Source organism: Drosophila biarmipes, chromosome 2R, assembly GCF_025231255.1.
Source record: "Drosophila biarmipes strain raj3 chromosome 2R, RU_DBia_V1.1, whole genome shotgun sequence".
Taxonomy (NCBI): domain Eukaryota; kingdom Metazoa; phylum Arthropoda; class Insecta; order Diptera; family Drosophilidae; genus Drosophila; species Drosophila biarmipes.
The window spans coordinates 19,118,501-19,131,483 of NC_066615.1; the positions used below are offsets into that span (position 1 = coordinate 19,118,501).

The 12,983-nt window shown below is 46.7% G+C and overlaps 1 protein-coding gene across 1 annotated transcript; it reads right to left on the reverse strand.

The window, feature by feature from the left end:
• On the reverse strand, nt 1-12,184 carry LOC108022704 (lachesin). Its single transcript, XM_017091778.3, has 2 exons — nt 11,310-12,184; nt 1-1,273 (listed from the first exon to the last, which is right to left on the reverse strand). The coding sequence occupies exons 1-2, from the start codon at nt 11,845-11,847 to the stop codon at nt 732-734; spliced, it is 1,080 nt and encodes a 359-aa protein (XP_016947267.1). The 5' UTR covers nt 11,848-12,184; the 3' UTR covers nt 1-731.
• Between the last annotated feature and the right edge of the window lie 799 nt (nt 12,185-12,983).

Sequence of the window (12,983 nt, forward strand, 5' to 3'; positions counted from 1 at the left end):
TTTTGTTTTTTAATATTTTTATTTATTTTTTTGTATGTTTTAGTTTTGTGTTTTGTCTTTTTTTTTATTACAAAGTCGAAATGGATTTTACTCGCACCCACACAAAAATTTGGGTAAAAATGTCTTGTTATTCAAAAGAATTTCTCGGTGTGCTTAAGAGCTAATAATGTACACAACTTTTGTTGCCTTTTATTCGAATACGGACTTTGCCTCGATTAGGGGGTTCAGCTATTTTCGGGGGATAGTTTGTCGAGTTGTCAGGTTGGCGTAACGAAAATACTTTATTATTTATTAAATAAAAATAAAATATTCTCTCAATTGTCGAAGCAAAATCGGAATGCTTGTGATGTATCCTGCTTAGATTAAAATATTTAAAACATATACAGTGCCAGATCAGAAAGCAAAACGGACGGGATCAGGGGACGGGTTCAAATTGAGTTTGGCTCTAAGGTGCTAATAAATTATAGTTCTAGTTTTCGTTGGCCCTTCACTTAGCATACTTAACTTAAGACATAATATTGGACGTACGAAAATAGGGCTGGTCTAAACGGAAAAGGTGTCGGAAGCTTTGAAACAGAATGAGTACTGGGGATGGGTAGGTATCTGGAAACATTTGAGACGTCTATTGCGAAGTTATACGATGTGGTTTTCGATATATCTATTTAATATATGTGTTTATGCATTCGAGGGCTGGTTGATGGTTTGGACTTGGAGCGCTTGGAGTGTGTGGCTTATCTGGCGAAGAGCAGCGCCGCCAGGATGCCCACCAGGGCGAACGAGGTGGCGGCCACATCCTCGGCACCGGCGAAGTACGCCTGTCCGCAGGCGGGTGGGCACACGGGGATGATCGTCTCGAAGAGATTGACGCGCGCCTCCGCCTCTCCGAAGCGGTTGGTGGCCTTGCACACATAGTCTCCGTACTGGCGCTTCTCGATGGTGATCACGCGGAGCGTCGAGTCGGTGTACTCGTCGGCGGTGGCGAAGTGCGAGATGCTGTAGTGCTGGTTGTTGGCCAGCTGGATGTCGTCCTTGGTCCACACGATGGCCGGCGGCGGATAGGCCTCGATGTGGCACTCCAGGTCCATGTCGTACTGCAGGGCCTGTCCCAGTCGCGGACGCGGCACGGTGATCACCGGGGCGAACTCCACCTCCACGTTGATGTTGCGCCGATCGCCCTTGCTCACTCCGTTGTCAGCGACGCAGTAGTAGGTGCCGCGGTCCTCCTTCTTCACCGACTTTATGCGCAGAATGTTGCCCACGTAGGTTGCGCTATCTGGAAGCAGGAGATAGTTAGAGAGGATCATTAGTGGTCTGTGTTTGAATTATATCTCTTAGATCTTATAATATACCTTACAAATTATCACAATAATACTTAAAACACTTTTTATAATAACATTTAAAGTATTAAAAAGCCGGGTGTTAAGCAATCAGAAACGTAAATGGCCCTAGCCAAAGAACTTAAAAAAATATAATCTGGTATGATACAAAAGAAATGAATGCAATTGATCTTTTAGTTCATTTCCTATCCATAATACTTTATATCAACATAGACAGCAGCTCGTTTGGGTGTTTCCATTATAGGCTTAATCTTATCCGCTGTTTAGGCGATGCGCGTTCAAGTGCGAACACATCCACTGGCCATTAATGGAGCAGCTCTAAACGCTCTCGGGGCTCGAGTCCATTGTGTTTGTGCAGTGGGGGCAGAGTCAAAAATCCGATTTTAATGAGCCAACCCGGAGCACATCCGTTGGCACTTGCGGGTGACCTTTTCCAGTGTCCGCGCTCTATGGCATATACTGGGGAGGGCGCCCGGCGAAACAATGACAGCGTTAATGACCTCTAACAAGTAAAGCATTTTGTTTGGGCCTCAGCTCGTTTGCGTTGCCAACTAATTTTGAAAAACGGAGTATGCCAGCCACTGCACTTAGCCACGAGTGCACGGAAGGAACGGGATGGATGGGTTTAGGGATAGGGATAGGCCGGGGGTGTGGGAGCAGCTTGGGTACGGGTATGAGCTGAGCAACTGAACCGTGAACGTGAATGGGAATAGGAATCGCAGTGCGAATGCCAAATGCCAAATGCGAAATGCGAAAGGTGCTCTGGGTTCATAACCGGAAGTTGGCTCGGCTCAAGCAGGAGAAGCACGGGGTGGTCCGGGGGTGTATGGTGTACATGATGCACTGGAAACGAGTGCAATGAGCCTAGGGATCTGTTCCCTCGTTCGCACACAAACACTCCTTCCCCGCCGACGTACGCGTGTCTGTGGCTGCTCTTCAAACATTTGCCAAAACAATTCAGGCTCAAACAATTGACACAAACTACATGGAGCAGAAGTACCTACACCGGAAAACTAACTCAGGCCCTTTAAAACATATTATATGCTTAAAATTCACTTTTTTGTATTTGTATATCTTAAAATACTTTAAAGGGATCCTGTCATGATACCTAAATATATTTAAATAGATCAGAAAATACATTTCAAACGTTTGTTAAAGGAGAGTTAGTTTAAGCAATACTTCAGAAAAAAAACACAACCTTTCCTCCAGATAAGAAATCGAAATGTAGTAAATCAAAGGCCATAATATAATATAAATGTATGTCATTATATCAGGCAGGGTTTAAGTATTTCTCCAAGTGCCTAAAAAAGAGTCGGAAGCCAGGGGCTGAGTAGGAGCAGTGCAAACATCAGGAGCATTGACCAAAGCTCCGGAATGCCCTGAAAATATGTTTTATGCGAATTGCACATAAATGCGGGCCACAAGTAGAAAGGGGGAGAAATGCGAGTGCGGCTTGTGCCTGCTCAACTGAAACATTTCAAATTAATTGCGCCTGGGAATCGAAGTAACACATTTCATTAAAATTGGATTGACAGCCCATCCCGCCATCATCCAGCCGCCCTAAACAGAGCAGTCGTGACGCGATGGCAATGGGTTAAGGCGGTGGCCCAACAATTGCATCGCCTGACATCGTGATGCGGGCATCTCGGAAAACAAGGCAACAAACTCATTTCAATATTAGAAAAGCACACAAACAACGAGCACGCTCAATATGGGCATATATATCCAGAGCAGACTTTGGGAGTGAGCCAGAGAGAACTTTGTTTAATTAGTCCAATGGAATATGATTCAATTTTAGTGTCATGAGTAGAAGACATTTGTGTTTGTCCAAGTGGGCCAGAACCCAAAGCTGGAGGTCTTGAAAAAATCTTTTTATGTTCCAGATCTACACATAGAAAGGTCGGGGTCGCCAGTCGCTATCAGAGGTTAACAAATGCTAGATTACCTTTTCAGACTGCAGTTTTTCGGGTATTTTTCGAGAAACAGAACAAAAAATGGTCTCAGCGCTTAAGACAAGGGCCCTTGCAAGTAGTTAGAGCTAACTACTCTCTGCCTAGCAAGTAAAATTAGTTGCGTTGGTAGTTTACGAGCGTTTACTGTGCCTGCCCAGGGAAGCCGGGCCCAAAACAGGTTCTTTCTGTATATATCTAGCCGGATAGCCCAGAAGTCATCTCGGTTTCTGTTTTTGTTGCCAGTCAGCTAGCTGTGAGTTCAGCTCGATATGTAGGCACTACATGCCAGATAGCCCTTGATCGAATGCAGTTGTAATGGCCACGGTTGCATTTATGGTTCACAGGCTACCCACTCGAAATAACAAATGCGCAGGCCCGACATAGTGTTAAATGTTTGTACTATTTTTATTTCTTTTTTGATGGGCTACCGCGCACTCGGCGGACTGTGAAATGATATGCACGTCAGGTACAAAGGGCCCAGGAATTCCAGAACTGCAAATGTTCCCAAACATTTGTCGCCTGTAAACCGTTTTACCGTTAGCACGTAGAGCTGGAAAAATAACTCTTTACGTTCTGCGTGGAGGTCGCGCATGCGCGTAATTGGGGCGTGTCAGAAAGTGGCAATACTTAATTGCTAATTAGTTATGCGACACAAGCGAAGAACCCGAGGGATGTACGTATATGCCACGGAGAGTTGAGAGCGAGCACAGCTGCCAGTTTCTTGAGTACGCGACATTTCTCATTCTCTGTTTGTAATTAATGCAGAAAGAATGCCTTGAATTGACTCCAGACTCGATGATGGCGACACTTTTGAGGGTTCAAATTCATGAACTAGAGCAGAAAGTCATTGAAACAGAACACCCCTAATGGAAGATGAATGGCTGGGTAATGTGAATTTGAGATATTCAAGAGTTTATGAATCGAAAACATTGTATTGGCGTCGCATTACGAAAACCAGACTCATATATCACGCGCAAAAGAGCCCAAGGCAGAGGAAGGGTGGGGTTGGGCTCCTAAATATCTTTTCTTCGATCCATGATCTATTAGGTGTTTGCTCTACGAACCTGGTTCTCTCTTGTCTGTTTGCTGTTCCCCAAAGGCCTGTTTCAATAACCAACCATTACGGATTGACAAATTAAGAATACAATGTACAATCAACCTAATGGGAGAGAGGCTGCAGTGAAAGACCCGCATCCGAGGGATCCACAGAAGATGTGGCATATAATGTCAAGCGGAAATAGCTCTCTCCTTCGTATCTCGCACAGCCATCATCCATCATCGTGCCGAATGGTGTGGAGTAATTTCAGTTACTAATGAGAGAATTAAAAACACTTTGCACCGGGCAGGATGATGATGGTGCGTCCATCTCTGACTCGGCAATCTCTGACGACTAATGAAAGGAAAACAGAAACCGAGGCAGGAAAGATGGAAACTGAAAAGGTAATGAAAACGCCGACTTGGCAGGCGGGCGGGTCCACATTTGTTTTAGGCCCTTCCTTCGGGGGAACCTGTCTGGAACTGTGGAACTGCCATCATGCGAAATGAAAACAACGTTGCTAACGCAACACCCCTTGTTTCCCGATCCCCGATCCCTGGACAAACAGCCAGAGATAAATTGTCAGTTGAAGGCAACGAAAACAGAGCCAAAGAAAAGGAAAATTGTGCAAGGCAGAGGTGAGAATTCGGTTTTGGGAGCAGGGGGAAAGGTGAGAAGTGCAGGTAGGTAGGAGAGTAGATAGGGACAGTGGGATGGCCTGAAAGGATGCAACATCTTCTTTGTGCCGCTGCAGAAGAAATGGACGGAAAATGGAAAATGCCGGGCAAAATGCAGCAGACAGGTGTAGGTATACACCGCCTATGTAGGCAAGTTCTAGGGCCTAGGTCTTGGCGCTTGGATGACTTTCAGCGACCCGTCAACGGCGCGCTCGCTTGGAAAATTTGTGACAACGGTGTGGAAAGGGTTGGTTGCCTTGCTACCGTTTCTAATTTTTCATAAACTACTTAAAGCTACCAAAACGGTCGGTCGGTCGGTCGCCATTTTGATAGGTGGTGCCAAAAACAACCACCCAATAAAAGGCAGTATGCGTCCACCTCGGAAAAGGGAAATTGACTGGCATGCAAAAAGTATATCCGCACCAATCACAGAGCCAGACGACCGTTTTTTTACTCCCTTTTTCTGCAGAGCGGGAAAACGTGTGACGAACATCGACAACAACAACAACTAACCGAAGTAACATTGATGCAAGAGCTTTCCCTTTCCCGGAGTGTCTAGGCCCGCGGCCATATTTGTTTTTTCCCCATTCAATTTCCTGCAATTTGGCTAGCAACTCCGGCGGAAAGTCTTCCTGGTCTTCCTGGTGCTAAGGAAAATTCAGGAAAAGCCTCTCTGCGAGCTCTTCAAATGTCAACTGATTCCGCGAAGGTTCTGTGAACCGAACGTTGCCATGTGGAAATTGTGAATGTTAATGCAGCACGTCAACAATGTGTGACTCATCATAATTTAAAACACGGACTGGCAAAGGCAACTGCAAAGGCAAAAGCCAAATGCCGAAGCGGGTGCGCTTTTAATGACGCTCCGCATTACTTGCGCCTGATGCACACATCCCAACCGAAATGAGAAACCCAGAGAACCCACAGGCAAACTCGAACCCAAACCCCGTACCCAACCACCCAACATATCGTGGCTCCCGGGCATGTCACAGATGGGTCATGTCTCTCGTTCCCCAGTTTGGTTGGGCAAAAATCCAATTAAAAGAGTGCACACAGTGTTTTGATTCTAACACGATTTTCACTTTTTTGCCAGGGTTACAGTGCGGACGGGGATTGATTTGATTGTGATGTTTCACCAAATCAGCAAATTCGAAATTGTAACTTTACTGCATGCGTCTGAGTAGAGTGGTATGGGTTGTACTGTCAAAATTACTGTCGATTGTCCTGATTTCAATGTAAGCTGGCTTTTATAACATTTAAACACTCGCATACCAAAATGGGAAGAAGAATCTCTAGTAGATCCCGAGTTACTTGGGTTAGGATCATCCTAAAAAGTGATTTACCTATGTTAATGACAGGATTTGTCTTGGATATGCATTTACTAACCACCAAATATTCGCATACCAAATTGCAGAGAAGAACCACTGTCAAAAATTAAGTTACTTAGGTTCATCGTTAAAAAGTTTATCAACGAAATGAAGTGCTTTCTTGGCCCAGAAGTCAAGTGGTTTGAGTTGATTAAACCCATGAAGAGTGTTAAGGCTTCCAATCCCCCCGCCGACGGCGTCTTTCATTGATTGCCCAGGAACACCTGGTAAATGCAACGCCAGAAGCTGCAGAGGCGGCTCATCCTTCCGTGCACTCTTTCGGAAAAATTGCATGGCTCTGCAAATTTGTCGCCTCTTCCTGTTTTGTCACCCGAACTCATCAAGGAACATCAACACAGGGGGGCGATGTAACCGCTGCACACACTCGCGCACACACATATCGAGCATATAACAAGCTCTTGAGACATGTGAATGCACCCACTTTGGTGGGCCTTCGCCTTGAAACCGCACCGAGTGACATGGATCCACCCTCCTGGGTGCGCAGTCCGGAGTCCGCACTCCGGACAGTAAACCACCCACAGCCCACTGGCTGGAGACAGACAAAGCCACAGACGCTGTGTTGTTGACTTTTCAAAAGTGATTTTCCTCCTCTCGAGTAGTACATTATAGCTGGCCCAGAGTTATGCCGCCCGGCATGCCATTTATTGGATTACACTCCACGCCCCAGCACTGCGCGCCAGGGGAAACTCACTCAATTGCAGACTGTACTTGCTCTTGGCTGGGAATCATAAATCAAGGAATTGTAAAGAAAACTATTAAAATAGCAATTATGCCAAAAAAGAACTGGATAAGCGGAATAAAGAAGAAGGCTGACCGACGTAAATCCCTTGTGAGCCGAGTGCCTAAACAAATATTGGCCAAGTCCCAGGGCAAACAAATGGGATTGCCGGGAGGTGGGGTGAGGGCTGCCTGGGATCGGATTGGGTGCAGCGGCCGGGAGGGGGCAGGGAGTGGTTTGGAAAAGCCGCGTGTCCTTTTGTGTGAGAATGCGAGTGTGATAAGGATTAAAAAGCCGGTCTGAAGGTGAAACATTCAACTAAGAGTGCTAAACAAATAGGGGAATTGCCACACCGAAAATGTATGTGAAGTGAAAGGGATTCACTACACAGAGGAAAAAGGTCTTACTTGATTATATATTCATGGAAAATGTTGGATATTTGCGCAGATATAGAGACTGTACCAAAGGGAACTAGTGTTTTCTTCAAAAAAATGAGTCCTTTATGTAAAAAACAATGTTTTATTAGAAATATTACATGTTACTACAAGTAACTTCTAACTTCTTCGTTAGGAAAATAGTCCTAAATAATATCGTTTAATAATTAGACCTCATCATTTTTTAAATGTTTTATTTTCCCAGTTTATACCAACCTAACTCTTCTATATTTTCCATGAAGAAACATGCTTAATACGCGAGGACAGGCGGAAACTGGGACGCTTTTGCCGAGCATTTCAGCTATCAACCAACGAGTTATTACTTCGAGCTGGGTAACTGCCACAAAGGGCCGGCTTCCCTGGCGATTCTCGGCACTTTGTGCATTTTGTGGCTGACTGAAAGCCGCCAGTTGGCCCCATGTTGACCAAGTGGTCGTTGCCCCAGCAACCAACATTTCCAAACAGGTTTTCCACAGCGCTTTCTGTACGTCATCGGCGTTTACCGTGGCCGTTTTCTCGTTTTGCTCTTGATATTGCCTTTGACTTGCAACTGCCAACTGAGGCGGCCGCAAACAATGCAACCCACGGCAAACAGGAAGAGGAAACGGCAGCAGCAGGACAAATAAAAACACACATAGCCAGCATCAAAGGATTCGGCTCACTCCTGGGCCATCGTCACTCCTCTAATTGCGAGTGTGCCAAACCTAATTGCTTGCAAATATTCCAGAGCCCAAACACACAGCTGCTGCCCCCGGCATCTGAGGAATTTCATTATATTCCATTTGCATTATGCATCGAAGATTTTTGAGGGGGGAACTAACTAATTTCGTGCACGGCCCGTTGAGATTTGGAGTTGAGCATCAATTGCGCATCGAAATGTTTAAGCGTAAATGTTATAAACATTAAGATTTGCACCCCTGCACTCTGAGGGCCAAATTGGAGTACTCGATCATGCTCACTTGAGTCTAATTCGCAATTTGCCAGGCGCAAACACAATTTGCATGAAAGTTAATCAAGATTTTTAGACTAGGGATGGCGGCTCCGTCGCCCCGGAGTTATGGAGTGAAAACACCCCGAAGTGATCTCGGCGAGATTGCCGTCAATTGAACAATTAAAGTTAATTTACCATGATCCTCGATCCCTCGCATAGATAAGCATCTGAAAGATGGCTCGCTTCCGGCTGCCGAACAATATATCTATAGCCCAAATGTCGACAGCTGCCTGTGAACACTCAGCATAAATGGAATTTCAATTCTATATTATTTTTTATTATTTGCCTTCTCTGCATAAAGAGTCGGTTTTTCATACGCTGGGCCAAGGTGAGGTTTATTATGGCAGCGGATTTTGCATGGCCAGCATGTATGTATCGGGCAGATAGCTCCAGGTGCCAGGTGCGAGCGCTGCACATGTCTGTGTTTACTCAATGGCCATCCACTATCAACTTTGTTTGGCCGTTTAAAATGTGCATGGTGATATGTGTGATATAACAACAGAAAAACCAATCGATTTGCATGGCAACGCACAAATTGGCATGGACCCTGGTCTCCGGCCTCAACACCCTGAAAACTGGCGAGCGGAAACGCTTGATTAGGGGTTCCTCCTCGCTTGGTCCCTGGGCGGGATTGGGATTGGAACCGGCCGGGATCAGGGGTTGTTTAGATGGAGGGGCAAGGGCGAACCGCTCGCGGCTTGTTTGTTTGCATCTCTTACATTGTTCTCGCCCCGGGAACCACCGACCTTTGTTTGGGCTACCTTTTTAGCTTGTAATTTATATATATTTTGTATACTTCGATTGTATTTTGCCGGATATCAAAATAAGAATTATGTAGCCGAGTGTGTGGGGGCAAGGGGTTTGTTATTTTCTACAGGGGTGTGGTCCTGTGAGTTTTCCAGGGGGCGCAGCCCATTTGCCATGCTCTCAGGATCCGGATCCCTTTGTTTGCGTATGTTTGCTGTTTACTCGTTCCGTCTCTGTTTCATTTTTTATCCCACCCAAAAACCCCGACCGTGCCTGATGTGTAAGAAACAGCCCTCTGCCACACGGTTTTTGCACGGGTTGCTTGCGCCCGTTCTCGGGGAGGCGGGAGGCGGACCGGGAGACCCAAACCCGGAGACCATCAAACGGTCCGTGGAGCGTTTTCAAGTTGCGGAAGCAATTGCGCGTGCTGAAGTTGTCGAATGCCTCACAAACTCGAATGGGAATGGAAATGTGAAACGTGAAATGCGGCACAAAGGCTGCAGCAAGCACTCCTGGTCGGTGGAGTCCCACCTACGAGGTATAGCCCCCTGATAACCCCCAGAAAGCGAAAAAAAGAAGCATTTGACTCGGCTCGTTGGCGCATTTCAAAGTGCTGGACGAGGAACAGTTTTGTTTGCCTAAGCGCTTTAAATTAGAGCGTGGAAAAGTGTGAAACTCCCGGCAAATACTGGACCAACCTCAAACCTCAGGCCCAGGGCCCTTCTGATTTATGGCGAAAAGAAGTTAAGCCATTTCTGGTCTGACATGGAGCGTATCCAACGCGATGCGGTTGGGTTTATGTGGCTTGTAGCCGGGCACGCCCGGTTTTCAGGCCACAGAAGGAGCCCTCAATGTCGCGGTAATTAAAGATTGCACAAGCTATGTAGCTTATAGATACCCAAGCCGAGAACTACGCTACTTCTCGGATACAGCAGAGCCAGGCGGGTGTGTCCGCTGCTCGTTTTGGGGTAATAAGTAACTATCGGATTAGTTACACTAATTGCTTTTCGACGGCCGCTCAAATGACGCTGCAATCTTGTTAAGGGAATCCATTATGCCGACCGAGGGTCAGAGTTCAGGTAGGGATCTCGAGATCGCTGGAGAATAGCCTAGCACCTGTATGGGATTAACCTAGCGAGAAGGTTCTTTTGTGTGCTTCTACCTGAGCACCAAATTATTTTAGTGTTTTATTAGCTTTTCTCCCATTTTGGGAAATTTCTGGGAGGACAAAGAGGAGACGCAATGGACAAGTGCAAATTGTGCGACCTGGAATTTCCCAAGAAAATGGAGGGAGTTCTTGAAAGGGGGTGGAAATGAAGAGCTCATAAATCATTTCTTTGCCAAACTTATACTTGTTGTCTTTATGAGCTGGGGTATTTAGAGGAGAACAAGAGAGGCTAATGGCGATAACATTTGCACTTGTACCATCTGGGTTTTCGCAGTTCTACAAGTATGAGAAAGGTATTCTTGAACTTTCTTAATATTTCGCCAAGCGAAATACATGTATTTTATAGAAAAACCAGTGATAAAACTTATAGCAGTGATTATGGGAGGTACAAATGGTAAGGATTGACTGTTTTTTAACGTTCCCATCAGTTTTTCTTGCCTAACCTAATGTTAAGAAACTAGCTTGAAGAGAACTTCAAATTATTGTTTGGTTAGAACATTTTTTTGGAAGAAGCGCTGCAAAGCAGCCCAACAGAAGGGCAAAAATCAATCTTGTGTTGCGAAACCTAGCCCTCGAACGGGGGATGGCAGGGCTAGACCCCATTTAGAAGCTCTGTGGGCCGAGTAAACAAAACTGAGGTGACGCCTGAGTGAGTCACGGCCACTCACACACTGGAGCCCAGTCAAAGCGCCCCGTTAAGAGCTGAAGCCAAAGCGGGACGGCCAGAGCGACGTGCCCAGAGAGCGGGAGCGCGAAGAGAGCCCGAGAACGCGCCCCAACAACGAAAGCCAACTTACCCACCGTAACCCAAGAAAATATCTTACTAACTTACGAGTAACTAGAAAAAATACACGCAAGACTCACCCGTTGGCAGAATGGCATTGTTCTCGCGCCGCCAGGTGATGGTGGGTGTGGGATAGCCGCTGGCGTAGCACTCCATCTGCACCTCGTTGCCCTCGCTGGCCACCACGGACTGCGTGGAGTTGTCCGAGATGACGGGCGGTCGCCTCACCGACAGCTTCACATCGGCGCTGACTTTGTGGACGGTGGATATGACCACCTGGCAGGTGTAGGTGCCCGCGTCCGTCTCCTGGATGTCCTTGATCTGCAGCTTGTAGGTGGATGAGTTGGGATCGTATCGCAGCGAGAAGCGCGAATCCTTGATGACCAGCGTGGAGCCGGTGGACAGAAAGACGGGATCGCTGTCCGTCTTCAGGAAGAGCACATTGTACTCCTTGGCGTACTGGACCGAGCAGTCGAACTCCACGGTTCCGCCGATATCCTTGATCTGCTCCTGCGTGACGTAGGATATGGTGGGCGTGCGCTGGGCCAGCGACTGCTGGACGCAAATGGCCAGGAGCAGGGTGCTCCACACGCAGTTCGAGATACTCGGGCGCCACATCTTATGAATTGACTTGGGCACCACACCCTGCGAGCGCGCGATTCAGTAATATACAGTGTTTCCCAAGAGCTGCGCTCCAAGATCTCTATCTTTCTCCAGAGAGCCGGAGATAGCGAGAGCGCGGCCAAGACGTCTCCAAACACAGAAGACTATCGCCTATTCTTTCGCTTGCACGGCTTCGCGCGGATGCTGAGCTGCAGTCCACACACCTGTCTTCTCGCTCTAAGCTGGTTTCAGACTTGCTCTCTCGATCAGTCACGAGTTTTGGCCAAAACGGAGGAACGCGCGGGAGAGTCAACTTCACAGTTCGAAAGTCGCGGAACGAATGAAACCCAGGCTTTGAAAATTGCGCCCTCAAGAGCGCGAGTTGGCTAGAGATGGGCATCGAGATGTGCCTAAATAAGGCGGGGTCTACCTGACGGGTTATCGGTGAAGGTCTTAGATAGCCAAGAAGTCTGAACTCAAACCAGTGCTTAGTGGTGACACAAACCCTCGCAGACAGTGGCAACATAAGCCAAATAGCAAATGGCATCTCTTTATTAATTTGAAATTTTGAAAAAACGGATTTCAGAATGCTAGCTACAATTTTTGATTTAAATCCTTAATAAGTGTTAACAAGTTTCCTTTTATTTAGGTTTCTTTAATTATAATTACAAAATTATTCATATTCATCCATAACGTAGTCGTACTCGCGGTACACCACCGTGGAGTTATCCGGACTCACTGGAGGTTGTCTCACAAACAGCTTGACGGCGGCACTGATTCTTTGGATGGCGGATGTCACTACCTGGCAGGCATACGTGCCAGCATCAGACGCCTGGATATTCCTAATCTTCAGCTTGTGGGTGGAGGAACTGGGATCGTAGACCAGCGAGTAGCGCGAGTCCTTGATAACAAGCCTGGAGCCCGAGGACAAAAGGACGGGAGCACTGTCCATTTTTAGGAAAAGAACAATGAACTTATTGACATACTGAACGGAACAATCGAATTCAACGGTGTCCCCAATATCCTTTATTTTCTCCGGAGAGTTATTAATTATGGTGGTTCGCAGGCCCTGTGTTTGTGAAAGAACCGAAGACAGGAGCAGGGCGCTCCACGCGAAATTCAAGATACTCGGACGCCACATCTTATAAAGT

Excerpts from the sequence above, each read along its gene's own strand:
- LOC108022704 (XM_017091778.3), bottom strand. The coding sequence starts at position 11,847 with ATGTGGCGCCCGAGTATCTCGAACTGCGTGTGGAGCACCCTGCTCCTG. Across the intron at positions 1,274-11,309 it reads CAATGCCATTCTGCCAACGG|ATAGCGCAACCTACGTGGGC; the intron begins GTGAGTCTTGCG and ends TCCTGCTTCCAG.